This window comes from Lampetra planeri, chromosome 42 (genome assembly GCF_965212315.1).
Source record: "Lampetra planeri chromosome 42, kcLamPlan1.2.h2, whole genome shotgun sequence".
Lineage (NCBI taxonomy): Eukaryota > Metazoa > Chordata > Hyperoartia > Petromyzontiformes > Petromyzontidae > Lampetra > Lampetra planeri.
In genome coordinates, this window is record NC_136148.1 from 7,188,841 (window position 1) to 7,210,755 (window position 21,915).

Genomic DNA, 21,915 nt, shown 5'->3' on the forward strand with positions numbered 1-21,915 from the left:
AGGCCGCAGTTGTAGCAGACGACGGACGTCGTAGGTTTCGGTTGCTCCAGCTTGCGGGGCGAACGTGTGGGCGAACGACCCCCCGTTCTCCACTCCCCCGGACACGATGCAGCGAAGGCCCGCTCCTGCACCGCAGCTGGCTGAGGTTCGGCGATCGTGGCGGCCAGTGCCGCATTCCCCGGCCATTTGCAGACGACCCCCGGCTTGCGTTTGAGGACCTCGTACGCGTGAATGCTCGTGGCGATCGCCAGGGAGCAGATCTCCATCTCGTCTGCCACGTTGATGGGGACCCCCAACTCGTGGGCCAACACCAGCAGTTGCTCCGTCACCATGGCGTCCTTCCCCTCCTTATCCATGCGGGGAAAAGCCGCGTCCGCCAAGGCGAGCAGTGCCGTGCGGTAGGCTAGCGTCGTTTCCCCAGCCACCTTCCGCCGATCGTAGAACTGGTGGCGGCACGTGGAGGGCGGCCCGAACACCTTCGCCATCAGGTGTAGTGCGGCCTGGAGCGTAGAGCGGGACGACCTTGCAGCAGATGTGAAGGCTGCAAGCGCGTCGTCGTCAAGCATCGCTGGCAACGCACGCAGGGCAGTGGTGTCGGACCACCCCGACATCTCCTGATGAGCGAGGAACCTTCGTTGGAAGGCTCCCCAGTCGCCCCCATCCGCCTTGAACGCCGACAGCGCGGGCAATCTTTGCTGGAGGACCCGATCGTCGTCGACGTCGGAGAGATTTTCCCGCGCTCCGCTGGAGTTGTGTAAAATGTCGGCTCGGTTGTCAGGCGCAAAATGGAGGGCTCCGGCGCGCGCCGATGACGTGGGCTGCGCTGCGCGGAGGTGTCCGGCCACGTGGCGTCCGTCTTTCCCGCCAATCGGTGGCGGCCCCCCAAAAACGGCGGCAACTTCCAGGCTTTTGGCGCGAAGCGCCCTTTGGCGGGAATCCTCCACCGTCGCTTCCTCCACGACCCCCGCAGCCGTTTTTCCGCTCGCCGGAACGGAGATGTCGGCCAAGACAGCGGCGGCGGCGAGTAGCAACTCCGCCAAGCGGGCGTGCGCGTCCTGGAGGCCGGTGTCGGAGGCAAGCGGAGCGTCGGCCATCACCGCGAAGTGCTGCATCGGCGGCAACTCCTCGTCCTCTACTCCCGAGGTCGGTGTCCCCGGTACGCCGTCGTCATCCCGACCTCGCTCGTGGGTACGGGTAGTCTTCCTTGTGTCCATACTTCTTGAAGACAGGTTTACTTCTGACGCCAGTTGTAATGTAGTAACTCCACGGGAGACGACTTCACGGGTAACACACTCTTTATTTTATCAACTTGGTTACAGGTGACTAACACCTACTTGGTATCTCGGGTGACAAACACCCACTTAGCTACTTGGCGACTAACGCCCACTGAGTTACTCGGATGACCAACATCCACTTAGTACTCGGGTGACAAACACCCACTTAGCTACTTGGCGACTAACGCCCACTGAGTTACTCGGATGACCAACATCCACTTAGTACTCGGGTGACAAACACCCACTTAGCTACTTGGCGACTAACGCCCACTGAGCTACTCGGATGACCAACATCCTCTTAGCTACTTGGCGACTAACGCCACTGAGCTACTCGGATGACCAACATCCACTTAGTACTCGGGTGACAACCACCCACTTAGCTACTTGGCGACTAACGCCCACTGAGCTACTCGGATGACCAACATCCACTTAGCTACTCGGCGACTAACGCCACTGAGCTACTCGGATGACCAACATCCACTTAGCTACTCGGCGACTAACGCCACTGAGCTACTCGGCTTCACTAGGTCTTCAGCTCCGTCTTCGGGTCTTCAACTGGGTAACTCTCCCCGAGTGCTCTCGCGCGTCCCCCTTTATACCCCACCTGCGGACGTCGCTGCGAGCACCCACTTATTCGACCAATCGCCGGGTGCTGGCTACGATCCTCTTTTCCCACATCTCATCGTGCCTCACCACTCACTCCGCGCCGCCTCGTCATCTGTCACTCCCGGCGCGCGCGTCCACACCACGCCCACAACGCGTGCCCAACCCCGCACCCCGCGCCGCCCCGTGATCCATCACTGTCACAGTCGGCGCACGTCAATACCACCACTACATAAACATCGCCACTGGGGAGACAATGGTGGTCGGGCGCGGGGCTGTCTACCCACCCCCTCGAGTGCTGTGCCGGCTTTCATAGATGCTACTCGCGAACAGCACTTGCCCCAAAAGTCTGTGAATGCTATACGGGGGATATTTGTATTTGTTCGAAGTGGTGGTATGGGCACTGGCGGAGCCAGTGGGGGAGGGGGGGGAGGTGGCACGTGCCCCCCCCCCCCAATGATCCGATCGATATCACTAATTTCGATCGGATCATTGGGGTTTATTAGTGATAAATCGGCATTTTGCGACCCCCACTGCCACTGTGTAGCATATTATTACGTGCCAGGGACGCTATGAGATGATAGAACAATAGTCTGAGTCTATAATTGGCAATAAGTAACGGCAAAGCAGTTATAAGTGACTCAGAATTGTGCGCAGTTGCGTATACAGTACACGACTTCCCTGAAGGCAAACACCTTCAGCGAGCGCGATGCCGATTACACAGGGTTCGAATTCGACCCTCGATCGATGGCTGCGCCATCACCGCACACGCGTCGAATAAAAATCAATGGACAAATCCTTACTTACTAACAACTCCGATCATTTTTCATTGCTGGAGGGGTTGCCCCCCCCTACCTGAAAATCCTGGCTCCGCCATTGGGTATGGGGAGCGGTAGCGTCGTAGTTTGCACGCTGCACGACAAACCCAATGACCCGAGTTCGATTCCCACTCATGACCAATAAGTGTAGCGAATATATGAACTGGTCCTGGGCCTCACCTAGGTCGACTTAACCTTAAATAAGTACCTGGTGGGGTATGTAAACATCAACAATGGGGAGACAAAGGCGGCTGGGTGTGGTTCTGGCCACACAATCTCCTCGTGCATCGTGCCGGCCTTCATAGATGCTACTCGCTAACAGTACTTGCCCCGACAATCTGTCGAGGCTACATGGGGGATTATTTTGTCAACGTGCAAAGAAACAAAGAGAGTTACATGAAATAGTGTTTAGCAACCATCAGGCACGTGCAGTGTGTTTTAACAGTTTATATTTGCTGAGAGGTCAAATGAAAAGCGTGGAAAGAGTCACAGCTGTGATTTGTGATAGATGGGTTTTGGAAAGCCAGCACTATGCCAAAGGACCACTAAAACCCGGGTTAGCATCCGAACTCCAGCCTTCCGTGAGTTGTGTGTACTGTGCTGTGAGTCTGATGGGCTCTGCCCAATCACCAATGAATGAATATACAAGAATAATCAGACTATTGTTTTTTACTTCAGTCAGCCGAGCCCAGGAGTCGACAACCTGCAGCTCCGGAGCCGCGTGCAGCTCTTCAAGGACCGCCTGGTGACATTGCATTGCGGCTCTTGAAAAATAGAGTTTTTTTACTGAATTCGAAACAATTGTCTTGTTATTTTGATTGCCGACCCCTGGCCTAGCCCAACTCTGAGCACTAGGATTGTAAATATAGAGGATGACTGACACACGGCCAACTACACTTCACCAAGCAAGCGTGGAAGGAGCTCTGTCAAGAGCTGGATGAGCGGTTCTGCAGCATCATCATCACGTTGAGCACTCTTATACCTGTGTTTTGATTTATTTTTCAAAGCATTATGGGTGGCCCAGTGCATTGTAAAATGTTTTGTTCGTCACTTGTTTGTGTTTTTGTTTGTTGCGTTACCTCATCGGTGTTGTAGATGATTTGCAGGCCCGAGGACGTCATCTCAACGAGGTAAAGGAGGAAGAGTGACAGGGCATCGATCTGACAAAGACAAGCACCCCCGTATAGCTTTAATAGACTATTGGGGCAGGTGCTGTTAGCGAGCACGTATGAAGGCCAGCATGGTACACGACGGGGTGGGGTGGCCAGTACCACGCCCGACCACCTTTCTCTCCCAGTGGTGATGTTTACACACCGCACCAGGTACTCATGTGAGGCCGAGTCGACCTAGGGGAGGAGGCCCAAGACGGGTTTAGATAATCGTCACCAGTGTTGGCCTTGAATGCGAATCGAACTCGGGTCACTGGGTTCATCGGGCAGCATGCCAACCACAACGCCACCACTCCCACAATTAATTCACAAATACACACACATACATACAGGCATACACAGAAACACAAACATTTACACCCATACCGACACATGCAAGCAAATGCACATATGTATAAAAACACAGACACACAAACATAAACACCCATTAACAACATCAACAACATCTGCCTTCGTCACTTCGTGACCAAGGCGCTTGTGCCAGGCTAGGTACACTTTGAGGCCACATGAAGTGATGAAGGCTCGTGAGCAGGCAGTCACAAAACAGATCCAGGTGTTACAGGTTAACTCAGCGAGGTGACTTGAGCATGTACAAACACACACATACAATATGCAACCACCATTGTACGACTAGGCCAGTGATGACATTACCACAGTAGTGCTGGTGCCAGTCTAGGTGCACTTTGAGAATGGCCAAAGCTCGCTGGCAAGGGTTAACAATACGCAGTTGATTAACACACACACAATCCAATCAAGAGACATATATCGACATTCGGCCGTACAGAGTTCAGAGATAAGTGCTGTTGGGGAGACATCAATTAAGAGCAGCATGGTGCATGGGAGGGCAATGTGGGTCAGCACTCTCTCCCAGCCACCTTTGTCTCCCCATTGCTAATGACCACTTGCCACGTGAAGATGGTACTAACTCCAACTGAGACACAATCAGAATATGTATTTATACTGGAGGAATCCGATGAGCTTTTTCAAGGATGTTCAGTAGGGTTTAGAACGTTGCAGCAACACACAATACAATAACATGATAGGAGTGCAACGCTTAAGAAAGGTAAACGAATCACTTAAAACATGCACAAGTAAAACTAAACATTTTTTTAAATCTTACCATGTAAAGCCCACTGAGCTATTACCATCTTTTGCAGAAGCGACCTGGCCAAAAATGATAGCTTATCTAAGTGGTTTGTTGTATGGAAATTTAAACAAGCAAACTAATCAAAATAATCTAAACGCATGTTTCTAAATGTGGAAGGAAAAACCGGAGGCTGAGATTTGTCTCCCCAATGCTGATGTTTTACACACCGCACTAGTTACCTATTTAGGGCTGAATCGACCTTGGGCAGAGGCCCAGGACCCAATCAGATATTCATCACCATTATCAGTTGTGAATGGGAATCGAACTCGGGTCGTCGCGGGATTCGTACCGCACCGCGCTAATCACTACACTGCCGCTCCCCTCCCCCCCACAATGTAAACACAAACACACACATTCACTCTATTTCACTGGCATGGCTCGCCGTGACCTTCTACCAATCATCAAGACGCTGCTTAAGCGGGGAACGAATAGAAATTTCCGAGGCGGGATGAGTTCTGGACATTGGGAATGCGAATATGACTCAGGCTCAGAATATGTGTGTGAGTGTTTGGACTTCATATGATAGGACAATAGATTAGGTCAGGCGGTTTTCTCCGGAGCCACTCTTTAAGGATCGCTTCGTGACATTATTCGTTAAGGACCACTATCTCGTATTCACCACAAAGTGCATTGCAGCTCTTAAAATATTGAGGTTTTTTTCCCCTCCAAATTAGAAAAAAATGGCTCTTCTTGTTATTGTGGTTGCCGACCCCTGGGCTAGGCGATCAGCCACGAGAGGGGGATGATGGGCTCCCATTTAAATGAAAACAAACAGGTTCTCTTTCCAAAATTGCAAGCAAAAAACACATTATTATTATTCATATAATTTTTTATCTAGAGTGGTGGTTGAACACAGTCTGGTAGTAGACCGAGTCCTCAACACGGGTGGAGGAATCAACGAGTGAAGTCCACGCGAACAGTATCCATGGCAGGAGCGTTAGAAGAGTGATAAGGAGGTGACGGAGTGCTAATAAGTGAGTAATGTAGAGACTAGCACGCTGCGCTACGAACCCGGGCAACCTGAGTTCGATTACTGCTGCCGGCCAACACCAGTGACGATTATCTGAATCGGTCCGGGGCCTCCCCTAGGTCGACTCAGCCTCAATTGAGTACCAGGTGCGGTGTGTAAAAACATCGCCACCAGAGAAGGATGGCTGGGCGTTGTGCTGGCCACCCACACCCTCGTGTGCCATTCCAGCCTTCATAGGTGCTCGCTAAGGGCACTTGCCCCAACAGTCTGTTAAGGCTACATGGGGGGATCTTTGTATTTGTATGTATATGTAAATTAATACAGTGTATACACAAATAATATAATATGCACACGTGTACATAGAGCCGCCTACCACGCAATGTTCATTGTTGGGCAATTGCTGCAAGTTGGCTATCACGGTTGACTACGCATGATGCTAAATAACTTCTACGTATATATTAAGGAAGTGATCATATAAGCCTGAGTCGACCTGGGGGAGCCCCAGAAAGAATTCAGATTCGTTACTGATGGGAATCGAACTCGGGTAACCAGGTTCGTAGCGCAATGTGCAAACTACTATGCGACCTGTCCCACAAGTACACACAAATGCACACGCACATATACATATATATACACACAATGCACAGTAAATTTCTCAGACATATTGGTCTCCACAGTGGTGATGTTTTCACACCGCACAGGGTATACTAATTAAAGGATAAGTCAACCTAGAGGAGAGGCCAGGACAGGCTCAGATAAGACGGTGCCAATGATGTTATCCCTGGCCGGGAATCGAATCCTGGTCACTGGGTTCAAATGTGCAGTGTGGAAACCTCTGTACCACCATTCTCCAAATATACACAACGAGACAAAGACTCGCCTCGTAGCTTTAACAAACTTTTGCGGCAATTGCTGTTTGAAAACACCTTTTAAGGCTGGTATCGTTCGCCCTGATTGTTTAAGGGTGCTTTATACATTTCAATTATTATTACAATGGGGTGGGTGTTGCCAGCACCACGCCAAAAAAACCCACCTTTGTCTCCCTAGTGGCAATGTTTGCACACCGCACAAGGTACTCTTTTAAGGCTGAGTCGACCTGGGGGAGAGGCCCCTAACCGGTTCAGACATTGATCGAGCAATACGTATGCACACGTACACATACGCACGTAAGCACGTACACATGGATGCATGCACACACATACGTAAACACGTACGCACGTACACACGTACACACGTACGCACGTACACACGTATGCACGTACACACGTACAGACGTATGCATGCTCGCATTCCCATGCACCTGCAGGTGCCCGTAGAGGCTGTAGTCCAGCAGCTCGTCCCCCGTGTGCACGTGGAACACGGAGTGCAGGCACGTGCTGGGAGAGGGGTCCTGCTTGTACCGCTCCAGCTGCACCCGCACAGACACAGCACGACCTTGACACGGGATACACGTGGCTGGGATAGGTCAGCACTTGGATGCGTGACCCCCCCCCCATCCCACTCTGCGTGTCTCAGTCGAGACTCTCTCCACTGTCAGTAGAGACTCTCTCCCCTCTGCGTGTCTCAGTAGAGACTCTCTCCACTGTCAGTAGAGACTCTCTCCCCTCTGCGTGTCTCAGTCGAGACTCTCTCCACTGTCAGTAGAGACACTCTCCCCTCTGTGTGTCTCATAAGTGGCACTCTCCCCTTTGAATTCCAGACCGTAATTTCCTCTCTATCCTGAGCCTGTTCCTTTTCTCAATTAACATTTTAATGGTTACAATTTTTATTCTAATTGTTTCATCAATGTCATGTTATGAGACAAAACAAAGTCCAGAGGGAATGTGCACTGGATGTAGAACATCTTGTCTGTTGAGGGAACTGACTGGAACATGAGGAGAGGAATCTATATCGTATCATATTGCATTTTCATTATTATAATTTTCATCACGAACATCATCACTATACCACCATCAACACTATCGATATCAACAATAATAAGCATACCATCATCATTATTTGTCACGTTCATTACAACCATTATTATCATCTGTAATTTCATCATTATCATCATCATCATCATCAAAGTTCGTCATCAGAATGCCATCAACACCATCAATATCATAACGATCTGAACTATGAGTCACTCCCACCAGCAGTTTCGTCAAACTAATTTCTTTGGCTATGTTGGGTGGTGTAGGGACCCAACACAAAAAAAAATCAATTAAGAATACAATTACATGAGCAGCAAAAATCAACAACCATATCTCCACCATCAAAAGTCGCATTCAATAGATTCATCCGCATTATTGACAGCAAATGTTATCAACATCATCATCGCGATCCAAAGTAACAGCAACAAAATATGATAATTAAATAACGACGTAAGCTGTGCATGAACTTTGATTTTTTAATCGTAAACGATACCAGGTGCGGCTGGCTCGAAGCCGCATCAAATGTCAGCGAAAGCACCTCAAGCTCGAATATAATCTCCATCCGTCGACTTTTTTTTTTCATTTTCAATTAAATTACGATCGCACGTCGGTGGCATTTCTGAGCGTCGCGTTTTTAATCCTCAACGATGGCACCGCTCGCCCCACATCGCGAGGCCCTCTGTCACTCCGGGTTCCGTGGTGAATGACAATGCTGGTTTGTGTCACTCGCCCCACGGCCAGGGGAGTAATTATCTCCGTGGTTTCAGCAGCAGAGCTTCTCGCCGCGAGGTTATTGGGTTCGAATCCGTGCCAAGAGTTGAATCGGCCACACTAATATATGACCATACTCTACTGTATATGGTAAGTCCTTCTTTAACGCGGTAGAAGCGTTCCTGAAAGTGCTGCGTTAAGGTAAAAAGCGGTAAGCGGAAACTATTTCCCCGTAGGTAATGCAACGATATCGTTTGGCGAGATACGATGGATGCACACATGTAGTAAGACCTGAGTTCGCTTCCCACTCCAGACCAATAACAGTGGCGAATATTTAATTTGGTCCTGGGTCACCCCTAGGTTAACTCAGCCTTAAACGAGTACCTGTTGCGCTGTATAGGACACCAGCACGGGGGAGACAAAGGCGGTGCTCGCGATCATGACTTAGTGATAGTGGTGGTGGTTGCGGTGATGATGGTAGCAGTGGAGGTGGTGATGGCAGTAGAGGTGGTGGAGATAGTGTTGGTGGTGGTTGTGATGATCGTGGCGGTGGTGATAGTGGTGGTGACAGTGGAATTGATGGTGACATTGCCGGTGGCGGTGATAGTGGAGGTGATTCATAATCAACGTTTTTGGGTTTAGATCGCGTTATTTATAAATGTGTCGTAACCCTCCACCACCCGACACGGCCAATCAGTAAAAAAGTGTTACGTTGGCCGTATCGGGTGGTGGAGGGTTACGACACATTTATAAATAACGCGATCTAAACCCAAAAACGTTGATTATGAATAATATTGGTCGCGAAAGCCTACGTGTTAAACAGTGGAGGTGATGTTGGTGGCTGTGGAGCTGATTGTTGGGAACAGTGTCGGAGCGCACCCACTCATCCAAACTCAACAAAACTCCGCTTGGACAAACAAAATTACAATTCCTCCTTACCACTTTGCGGCAGAGTCAACCTCAGTTTTCCCATTCAACCAGCAACACCCACCCCCACCCCCGTGCAAATCACTCAGTCCGATCACCTTAAACGCTGGTGCACTGGGTGAAGAACCGAATATTCTTCACTCTGCGTCTTGCGCTGCTCCCCCGCCACCGCCCACGCGGCAGATAAATACACGTTACAATTCCATTAAGGATTGAATTTAGCGTTGGCCGACGGCCAAGCAAATGTACTTAGCAGCGACGCGGGCCGGATTGCGTCGCGGGATTCAGTCGCAATCCGGCCTCCGTTTGGATTTGACTGCCCGTAGATTATCATTTGGGCGAGCGACGGGCAACGGGGCCACGACGGGAGGGAGACGCCAGGGGAGAAGGCACTGCCGCCGAGAGGTCGACTTGACGGGGAGGAGTCGTGTTGGTGCAGGGGTCGGCAACCTTCGGCTCCGGATCTGCACATGCAGCTCTTTAAGAACTGCTTCGTCACGTTATTCACGTGCATTGCGGCTCTTAAAATTGTTTTTACCGAATTCGAAAAAGATTGCTCTTCTTGTTATTTTGGGGTTGCCAACCCCTGTGTTGGTGATGGTCACAAGGTGGGGAGAGTGCATCGCGACGTCCAGTACTGCAGTCGTGCTGCCGAGGGCAAATGTATTCGAATGTGGTCCCGATGGGATGTGCTCATGATTGAGAGGTGGTCATGATATAACATTGAGAGGGTAGGCACATTTAGAGGCAATCACCATGTGAAGAACAGCAGTCAGGCTATGGGGAGGTAGTGACGTTCAGAGATTAGGTCACGTTGAATGGTAGACACATTTGAGAGCGGAGACAAATCGAGAGGTATGTATGTATATTGAACTTCTTTCATACCATACGTAGCCAACTGTGCTAATCAGAGGTGCGGCAGGTAGACATGGCAAGAGGTTGCCCCAGCAAGGGGTAGTCACACGAGGGTCTGTTCAGTTGAGAGGCGTCGTCATGAGAAAGCTGTCATTGTGACGAAGGAAGGTGGTCGCAACAGGGGTGGTCATGCGGTCAGATTGGCTGCAAGCGTGGAGTAGCTGTCAGGGTAGGGGGTTTTGCTTGATGCGGTGTTCAAGCTGTAATCACACTGCTGTGATACTCGCCGTGTTGAACTTGAGCAGCAGCTCTCATCATTGCCACTATTATCACAGATGCAGCACAGCGTGGGCTCGTGGTGGCACACCCCTGTGTTGCGGTGATTCGGAAGCAAGGGTTGGTCGATCAAGCAGAGATCTGTGGAACCCCCAAACCCGCCGGGCTGCATAAAGGCCAGAGGCGGCGGCAGTAGTGCAGAAATACGGGTTTGTGGATCCATCTGTGTGGACTTCCCCGGCGAACTCCACTTTCCTCCCATCGATGATGGGATTGGCCAAATATTTCCACTGTAGAAACCTCTCGAATACAGAGCCTTGAGACTCAGTGAGACTTCTCTGGATAAGTAAAGGGCTTCATCAGAATATTTGTTTTCTCGGAATCAGAATATGTATTTTTCCTGAAGGAATCTGATAAGCTATGAAGCTCTATTTCTCAGATGTCCTGTAGGGGCGGGTCAGAACGTTACAACAAACAATACACTAACACAATAGGAGTGCAAAGTATAGAAAGGATAAACAAATCACTTAAAAAGTATACAAATAAAGCTAAACTATTTTTTTTATCTTACCAGATAAAGCCTACTAAGCTATTAGCTTCTTTTCAAAAGCAACATGGCCACAAATGATAGCTCAACGAAGTGGCACACATCACAGAGTGACTCAAGAGAATATTTATACAGGGAGCAGCGGTGGTGGTGTTGTTCGTGTTATGAACCCGGCGGACCTGGATTTGATTCCGGGCCACAGCCAACATGAGTGGCGAGTGATGTCTGAGCCAGTCCTGGGCCACCCCTTCTTACGTGGGGTGATTTTTAAAAAAACAAGTGTTGGATCTGAAATGTCAAGCTTCACAATGATAGTGGTCGAGACATTATTTACAGTCATGTAGCTGTGTACATATGAAGGGCCGAGCTGCGGTGCAGTAGTTCGTGCTTTGCACTTCAACAGCGATTCCCGGCCACAGATAACACTGGTGGAGAGCATTATCTGAATTAGAACCCTCCACCAACCTGCACTTAGCAGCAGTGAAGTATTGTCAAACAACCCCGACAACTGATAGGGCATTGGTAGGCCTTCAATCAGCAGGGGATTTACAAACGGCTGCAAACTATTATTATTGTTGTTGTTTACATGAGTAGATGGCTGTACATGTATGTATGTATGTATTTTAAACTTCTTTCACACCGTACGTAGCCAACCATGCCATGTACAAACTCCACCGTCACGCGGATAGCAACCATTCACAATGGCTGCGACCAAAAATTTCCAACAATCACGAAGGAATGAATGCGCAGAGAATTTGTGTAAATAACATCTCAAAGGGAACCCATTTGAACCGATCAACCATGCTTGATCACCAGTGTCATGGGACTCAGCCAGATTAAATTCCCCGACGAGGAAGTCAAAATGAAAAATGTGATTATTTACAGGGCTCGAGTCACGTCTTGTCGGGGCCGATCGCCATCCTCCTTCCTCCTCACCCGAGTAGTGACCTCACCAAAGTGAACGACAGCGAAACTGCTTTAGCCTTATTGATGGGTACACACACGCACGCACATGCATGCACGCACATACGCACACTCACACATGTACGCACGGGCACCAATGCGTGCGTGCACATGCACGCGTACAAACAAACGCATCCAAACGCACGCACGCATACCACCAACGAGCTTCTTCATGAATTAAAACTAAAGCCTAAATCTTGATTTGAAGCTTCCGTGACTGCAGAAATCCATACTCTTTTTGTTTTATTTTTTATACCTACGTGACTTTACCGAAAGAACCAAAGAGTAAAGCCTAAATATTGAATAAGAGTGAAGTCTGAAGCCTAAATATGTAAGAAGAGTGAATCTACTGCCATTCCAACGAGTATATTTATGAGCAGTTAAAATGAATGGAGCCTATAATCTTCCACACTGGCACAATATAAATTAGAATAAATTCGAAGAAATTAATTCGTAATGGTTACCATCTTATGTAAATCTCATTGGTCGTTCCTGTAATGGCATGGCACCTGTTGAAGAAGCTGGGCCAGGTGACACGGTTATCCTGACTTCCTAGATTTTATCCCGACTTCCTGGATTTCCCCGAAAAGATAATTGGCAAAGTTTAAAGTGGAACATCCCGTACAAATTGATACAAGTGGCTGTGAGGATTGTTCCAAACGCACACACACGCACCCACACGCACACACACATGCATACACGGCACACACGCATTCCTCACAGCCACATAGAAAGACGGTCACCGCATCGCGCGCTTTCAGATGCACTTCTGCGGCCATCTGGAACACTCTTCTTTTCGATATTAGGAAGCCACTGGAGCAATGCACTTTTCAAATCTGGATTGAAATCTCTTTTTTTTAAGAACTGATTTTTGTCTTTAGTTTCTTGTCCTTCATCCACACCTCCAATTAGCGTGGTTGGCTACGTACAGTGCAAAAGAAGTTCAACATATTTACATACAAACGCTAATTACACGTGACGGTTTCAATTTGTTTGGCCACGTCGGGTGGCGAAGGGATTTCGACGCTGATTTGGCGAGATCGTTTCGTGACCCTAAACCCAAAACCAATTGCGACTCAATCCAGGTCGGGGCTGTCTTCCTCTTCTTTCGTATGGCTGATGATGTAGATGGAGAGCAACAACTGCAATTCCACATTCAGGTGGTCAAGCCAGATAACCGCGTCAGGAACAGCGGAGTAATGTAGCGCCGTTATGTCTACTTCGTATTTGTGGATCGGGCGTTCCATCGTTTTACGGTGTACAGTCTGTTCTGGATGACCACAGTTGCACGCCATCGATGTATCGCTGTCGATGCATCGCTGACAATGCATCGTAGGATACCCCCCTGTGCTGACTTGCTCTCCACATGATCCACTTCTCCATCACGCTATGAGCACGTCCTCCTGGAGGAGCTGGGCACGCGTGGAGGGCCTCGCCAGGGCTCCGCGACGGGCCACATCCTCACGTGCCGTGGTCTATCCACTGGTGGCCACGAGCGCATCAGGAGAAAACCCACGCGCGTGAGGGGGCAGCAAACTATTCTGTGAAAAAGAGCTTTTAGCTCATCGGATTCCTCCACGATAAATACATATTCTGATTTTGATAGGAAAGGGAAAGATGGTATCAGTCCACACTCTGTGGCACCGCCATCACCTGGCAAACCAGGGTACGGTACCTCCTCAACGCTCATGGGAAGGGAGCATCGCAATATTTTGGCGGTGATCCATCAAACCTCGCTGCTGCCTCTTCAGCGCTGAATCACAGGCGTGTACCACCACCATAATACCAAATTAATTATCTTCAGTGGCGTAGTATTATTATTATTATGCAACTGAGAGAATACTTATAAACTTCCCAAGGCAATTACCGCTCTGTAAAAAGCAGGACAAGGTTGCCACTCTAATTCCAACTCCTGATTTTTGTGACGCCGTGCGTCACAGCAATGCGATAGCAGAAGCAGCTGAGAGCCGACAGCCCTGGGAAGCCACGGATCAAATTGCTCGACGACTGAGACGAACCCTGAAATGAGAAAATGTCGTGCAGCGCGCTGTTCACCGACTGTCATCTTCAATGGGTCTCACGGTCTTTGATTGACGGCGGCACAAGCCAGCACGTTGGGAGGCGCCGCCCTCTAATGAGATCATGCAACTTGCCCCGCCGCGTCCTGAAAGTCAGAACACAAGCGGAGACAGAGTCATGGGGTCTTCCTGCTCAAACGAGCAGGAGGGTGGCACTCATCCCCATCGGTGGACATGGACTCGGATAGGAAATTCCACATTCCCATGACGAGAGACAGTATCTCCATATTACATCCAATGTCGGATTCCCTACAATCATTAAAAAAATTTCTACATTGAAAATGAATTTCTTGAGAACTGCGTTTTGTTTGAGTTGTTGACCTTCCTCCGCACATCCAATTAGCACGGTTGTCTACGTAAAGAAGTTCAACATACATACATACGAACCGATGTTTAATCAAGTCGGCTATATCCAGGACAGCGTCAGGGCTCCTTTGCAGCATTAAGATGATTGGCCAATTGCACTTTTCATCTTTTGTGGGTGGTAGGGGGCCAAATGGCTCAGAGATCAGAGCGCTGAGCTGGAACCGCTAAATCCTAGGTTCGAATCTAGGCAGTGGCCCACGATTAAACCGGGTTCTCAAGCACAGCGAGTTAATGGTCTCAGGCCAGTTAACGATGACTGTGCAAAAACACAATTACACCAAATTTGTTTCTGCACTTAACCTGGCTATATTCCAGAATAATTTTTTTTTTTAATTCTGGAATCATGCAAACATTACTCTCAGCGGCAGAGCAGGTGGAAAAGCGTTGGCTCTTAGTGTGTGATGAGAGGTCGTTTGGAGGTGTTTCACCAATAGCCATTCTCCGACACAACCTACTTGGTGTACCTCCAAATGCGGGGCAAGTGTGATTTGTATATTTAGTTGCCTCGTGCAACTAATCATCCCTGTGTGATCTACCAACCCTGCTCCGAAGTGCTGGATCACAGGCATTTGCCACCGCACCAAGATTCACTGACAAGAAGTAATTCCACAAGTCCCCCGCCCATCGTAATTACCATTCCTATCATTTGTAGCGAGCGACCTGGCCACGAATGATAGCCAAATGACGTGGCTTATCATGTGGAAATTTATACCAGCCAAATTCTCCAAAGGCATGTTTCTAAATATCGAGGGAGACCCCCACGGGGAGAACAAACTAAAAATATACAGGTGTCAGGGTCGAACCCACAACCTCTTGTATACCAAGCCAAGCAGTTAACATCTCGCCACCGTGGAGCCCACCTCCTCCTGATTACATCACCTCCACTTTCCTGCCACATTCTACACTGAACTTTCAAGTTGCTAACCCTATCCTGCCATTAAATTCATGGCATCCTCCGCATCATGGGCCTATGCAAAGCACTATTTCTAGTCACTTCTCACAACCCCCCTGTAATTTAGACAACACAAGCATTTCCTAAAGTTTCGACCTTTGACACCACAGGCAAATCTCACACAAAATGGAATCCTCTCTCAGGCCAGATGTCTCACCATAGTCCTTGCAAAGTCACACCTAAGACTTAAATATCCGCCAGGTTTGTCCGGGCCAGTGTCCCGGTAAATACTTTTGTACCCCAACACACCACATCCAGTGTACCTCTCACTGTGGTCGTGGCTACTGGTCCACGCGCCTACTCTGGTCTACCAGCGACCAGGACATTTTGCAGTGAGAAATTAAGCCCCTGGCAATACCTTACGAACGTTAGTAACATTACAATCTATCGGATGTTACACGTCTGAAGGTCGGGTTTGGGAGACCTATGACACCACATTAGCTTCCAACCCTCCCTATCTGGACACTGCTCAATCAACTCTCACGCAGCTATGAGCCAATCTCATGGTGCCCCACTAAGGCAGTGGTCATGCATTCTCCTTTCCTGGCTTGAGAGATCTGTTAACCCTTTCCCGTTCCATTTTTCTTCCGATTCCATTCTGATGATGTACCTGTACATCTTGGAATGGAACCAAAAGAAAAACTTAAATAAAATAACTTTGTCGGTACCGAGGCTCCCACAAAGCCATGCGGGAAGATGTGTGGCACAATTTGGCGCCAGATATCACGGAATGAGGTCGTGTCGCTTCAGTTCTCTGTGGTGAGTACAATGTCTTTAGAAACAGTGGTGCTACTACGCCTTTCCAAATAAAATTAACGCTGACCGCTTGCGCGATCCGAGATTCAGCGGTGTACGGGACATCCACTCTGCAAATTGCAGTCGTCTCGGAACGGGAAAGGGTTAATACACAGAGTCCTCCATCACCACCATCACGGGCCACCACCACCAGTAGCAACACGATCTCGCTTGGGGATGGAACAACTTGAATAATGTGCGCAAGGCGAAGGCACTGACCTTGAGCGACTGGCGCATGTAGCAGTAGAGAATGCCACGGAGGCACTTGACGGCACTGTGCTCCAGCTCGTGAATCCTCCCCTTATCATCGTCGCTGCGTCTGAAAGGAGAGGCACGGACCACGTTCCATTGTCAGCACTCGTCTCATCGTTGCCGTCGTGTCATCACCCTGTCATCGTCGTCGTGTTATCTTCGTCGTGGCAATTGTTGTTGTGTTATCGTTGTGTCATCATCATGTCATATCTGTTGTGTCATCGTCGTCATGTCATCGCGAACCACACCACTGTGGTGCTCTTGTGAGTCTTGGCCAGAGATGGAAGCGGTTTGTTCTTCCCGCTAGAGCCGCGTGTGACCGAATCACTAAGAACGCAATCCGCCCGATCCCGTGAGATCTCTGAACGCTAAGCAGGGGTTGAGCATGGACAGTCCTTATACGGATCAGTGAGTAACGTGCACGCCTTGTTGCTATAGGCTGTAGGGCTAAGTGGGGGGCAGCAGATGGCAGCGCAGCAAAATCCATTGTTGTAGTGTACTTCTGTGCTCCCATATCTATGCTTCCCACCTTCATTAAGCTCCACTGACCGGTAGGGTGAAGTACGTTGAGATATCCCTGGCGACTCACATGGTGTGTGAGCAACCTCATCCAGCAGTGGATTTGGAATCAGAATCTTTATTTAGACTGGAGGAATCCAACGAGGAATCCGATCAGTACGTTACAACAGCAAACAATACAATGACGAGAGGAGTGCAAAAGAGAGAAAAAAGTCACTAATTATTAATAAATAATATATTAATTATATGTCTAATTTATCAATGAATGAAGCCTATAATGTTCTACACTGGCACAATGTAAATTATATAAATTAGAATTTTTTTTTACTAATTAATTCGTAATGATTACCATCCTATGTACATCTTATTGGTCGTTCCTGTTATGGCATGGCACCTGTTGAAGACGCTGGGCCAGGTGACACGGTTATCCTGATTTCCTAGATTTTATCCCGACTCCCTGGGATTCCCCGAAAAGATAATTGGCGCAGTTTAAAGTGGAACATCCCGTACAAATTGATACAAGTGGCTGTGAGGATTGTTCCACATGTACACACACACACACGCACCCACACGCACACACGCACACACACATGCATGCATGGGCGCGTTCCTCACAGCCATACCACACAGCAGTAGTCCCTCACTCAATACAATGGCACATTAACATTGAACTATCGATAATACACAGGTAATGGATCAAAGTTGCAAATCACATTTGCAACTGTGACTGTATCCAGCACTAACCTTCTGTGCTATGAACCTGGCAACTTACGATTGATTCCAGGCCATGGCTAAGACGAGCGGCGAGTGAAATCCGAACTTGGCCAAAACTACACCAATCCGCACTGACCGGCGTGGTGAAGTATGGTCAAATACGCCCCATGGCCCGCAAGGCGTGGGTATGCTTTCATCCAAGGGCAGTAAATTATAATTATCAAGCGTTTATTCATTTACGTCCAAGATTGCTCGTCAATTAAATATTCATGCATTTGTATCTGTAAGAGCTTGCAGGCTAAAATAAATTAATGGTTTAACGTCTATGATGAGTTGTTTGGTGTGTGTGCAGTCATTGGTGACAAATGAGACCATAACCTTCATCACATCCTGAAAAACCTGGCCTAATCATGGTGGGTACTTGTAAATCTGCCCAATGCTGAAACATTCGTCACAGTGATTTGACACACCTCTTGATGCATTTGCTGGAATTTTGTTTGCATACAAAAGCGGCCTTGCAGCATTGCTCCGCCGAAAGGAGCTGTCCAGGGACCCCGTGCCACCCAGTCTTCAACTCGGCAAAAAGCACTCACTTTGTGTCAAACGACATATGTAAAAAACATCAGAAGTTCCTGCAGAAGTACACTGTGGCCCCCTTTGTTTCCACGAGCACTCCAAACTACACTTTACAGGTGTGTAATGATGAATTGGCTTAGGGAGGCCTTCATCCAGCAGTGGAAAGATCAGGGCTGCTGCTGCTGATGATGATATCTGGTGTGTAATAGGTTTAATGTAGACCCCAAAGCCTCTATACAGTCACCACAATGTCCAACAATAGATGTGATGTTTGAACTAAATCTTGACCCGAAGAATTGTGACAATTCATCGACACTGCAAGAGAGGCAAATTGTTACCCACCCAGTAAAAGGTACAGGTGCAGCCCTGCAATTGTCTGATCACGTCACTGCTGACAGAAGGGCCTCCACTGGGGGGAGCTCTATAGAGCCCTCTCGAGAGGGTATTTTGGTCTACTCTTTCAGCACAGGCCAGACGTCTTGGAGAAGGTGGGAGTACCCACATTTTACCCCGACCACACGCAAACCTGTCGACGATTCACTGTGCTGGGTGGACAAAGATGGCCAGGGGGGGCTAAGTAACCTGCCCGTTGAATCCAACTGCTGTGCCGTGAGATGGAACCGGCGACGTTTGGGTTGCAAGCCCATCATTTAAAACCATTCTCGGCCCATTCCCGTGCTGTTATAAGATCACCACAACATTCTAAACAGCCTCATGAGCAATATACTGTCGTCCAATTTGGATGTATATATTATATAAATACAACTGCATCTCAAGATTATCTACAAAACACTGAGACATGAGCGTCAGAGGGAAAAAAGCTAGCGTGGTGGTGGTGGCTACGCTGCACGTGGCTGCCTGTGAACCAGCGCTGTGGAGGCAGCAGCGAGGGTTGGTGGATCATCGCCGCAACTAATGTCGCGAAACTCCCTTCCCATGGGCGTCGAGGCTCACCCAGGAGAAGATGGTACAACAAAGCACGGACTAATCTCCATCTGTCCCTTCTGTGCGCCTCACCTGTAGGCCAGGTGCACAGCCCGCACACTAGACAAGCACGCCGCCGTGCGTCTCACCTGTAGGCCAGGCTCAGGGCCCAGACGGCAGCGGCGCAGTAGAGGCTGTCACGGACCTTGGCGGCGTTGCTCACGCTTTGAGATTTGGCGGGAAAGAGTCCCGTGGTTGGGCTCTGGTGATCCAGGAGGGTGAATCTCACTGCGGAGAAAAATAACATGGATGAGCTGATGAATTAACCCAACAACAAGTCATGCTGATGAAAACCCAGAAAGTCAAAACCGATCTAGAATATTCTTGCTTAAACAAATTGTCATCAGCATCATTATCCCTTTAAAGCCTGGGTACATGGCTTGTTAGCAATCACTCTCCAATTCTCGTTGCAATATATATATGCTGCTGACTACCTGTCCACAAATAAATTCTGCCTGAAAACATTGGTCTGCAAAGCCAAGAAGTCATTGGACCAGGACCCATCCCCAAACAAGGACTAGAGGAGTATATTGCAGGTGTTATTGTATGTGTTATATGCAAATGGGGGTAATCGATGATCGATGCCCGGGTGTGGTCAAGGGATGGCTCCCTGTTGCTCAACCATGTCATGTATACCGATGATCTGGTAATCGCTGCTCACTCAGAGCAGGAGTTGGAGGCGCTGCTGCTAAACATGGAGCTTGCCACTAAGAGATGGGGTCTTACCATCAGCGCTACCAAAACTAAGCACCTGCCAGGGTATTTTGTACCATCGGACACTCCACCCCCACAACTCCCAATTGGTGATGGGGCAGTTGTGGAGAGAGTGGAGAATTTCCCATAGCTGGGCAGTGTGCTCATGACCGGCTCCAGTTTGACAGTAGAGGTCTCAGTCCGAATCAGTCTAGCGGCATTATCTTTTCATCGGTTGCGTAACACTGTGTGGAAGCTACCTGGCCTGTCGCTCCGCACGAAGCTTCAGGTCGTCTCGGCCACGGTCATTCCCTCCCTTCTCTATGCTTGCAAAACGTGGACTTCCCTAATGGAACATCTTCGCCGGTGAGAAACATTTAGGCTGGCCTGCCTACGATCCATCCTGGGTTTAACCAGGCTGGATTGTGTGAGGAGCTCACAAATCCTTGAAAGCTCTGGGCAAAGTCCCATCGGTGAGCTCCTCCGGCAGGCAAGGTTGCGTTGGCTGGGTCATGTAGCCCGCATGCCCAGCCACCGCATGCCTAAACAGCTTTTGTTCGGTCGGATCGAGGGGGCTAAACGGGCGCAGCACGGGCTAGAGAAGCGATGGAGTGATGTGGTACAGGAGGATATGGAGCTGAGTGGACTTGCCGATTACTGGTAGCTCGTGAAGGACGCTACTGGGCAGTTGGAGGCAGTCACCCTCCAACAACAACGGAGGGGGGAAGAGCGACGCTCATAACAACGAGCGGAGCGCCGGGTGGCTAAAGCACAGCAAGTTGGCACAGTTGGTGGCACAGGTGGTGAATCAGCCAGTCATCTCAGTCAGTCGACCCGTGGTACCTGGGTCTGCCGGTGACCTCCTGCCAGAGGGCGTTCGACACTTCACGTGGCCTCAAGGTGCACATAGCCTGGCACAAGCGTCGTGGTGACATCACCGCCACTTAGTGGCAAATGGCGGTTGTTGTTGCTATATGCAATGATTACAAACGTTATTCTTTAGGCATATTGGGACGTTCACTTCCATTACTAAGTTCGGTTTTACAAAATAATTCCAACCCACTCTCATCCACATTTTTAGTTCATATTTTCATTCTCAGTGCCACCTTCAATAATTGTCCTCATTTTGCGACCCTCAACTTGGTTAAACAACCCCAAGACCAAAAAGGCGTGGGAAATGCTGCATCCGATGTTGTTGTGATGAGGGGATGTAAACAGGGCCAGATTAAGATTATGAGGTACCTAAGGCTGACTGGAGGGAAATGCCTAAGTATGTACTGTATTACATATTACAAAACAAATTATGGAGTCATCAAACCCGTTCATTTACCAATGTAAAATGAACGAATGGATTCAACCCAAGGCAAATTCATCAAACATAAATTACTTACTAGACTAATTTCTTCAAACCAATAACAATTGTTGTTCCTCAATTTATTTGTGGCAAAGTAAACGAATGACATCATCATAATTCAAAGACAAAAACAATTCCTATGGGCGCACTACTGTTGCTCAGCTGTTACTCTGACGTGGCACGGAGGGCCTAAAGGAAAGCCTACAAAATATTTGCCTCATTCGCTTGGGGGTAAATCGGGCCCTGAGTGTGAGCACACACTCCCATTGGAGTTTTTTTCAGTTGTGCCCCTCGTCCGGATAATCTCCAATCGTTTGGCGAACTTTCCGTGCAAGACTTTTGTTTTGCTCGTATTGATCTTGAGCCCCACTTTGCAGCCTCCTTTATTAACTTCTCCTATTACTTCCTACCTTTCATTTCCATTGCCATGTGTTACAACAACTACGTCTTGGGCAAATC

The 21,915-nt window shown here is 48.8% G+C and overlaps 1 protein-coding gene across 1 annotated transcript in view; it reads right to left on the reverse strand.

Annotated features, from left to right (window-relative positions):
• The window catches only part of LOC144732353 (phosphorylase b kinase regulatory subunit beta-like), a 140,260-nt gene that overhangs the window by 92,179 nt on the left and 26,166 nt on the right, over positions 1-21,915 (reverse strand). Inside the window, exons 3-6 of the mRNA XM_078613832.1 lie at positions 19,499-19,637; positions 16,584-16,683; positions 7,282-7,389; positions 3,775-3,855 (exon numbers count right to left, since the gene is read on the reverse strand). Coding sequence (XP_078469958.1) covers positions 3,775-3,855; positions 7,282-7,389; positions 16,584-16,683; positions 19,499-19,637 — 428 coding nt within the window. The remainder of the gene's footprint in view (positions 1-3,774; positions 3,856-7,281; positions 7,390-16,583; positions 16,684-19,498; positions 19,638-21,915) is intronic.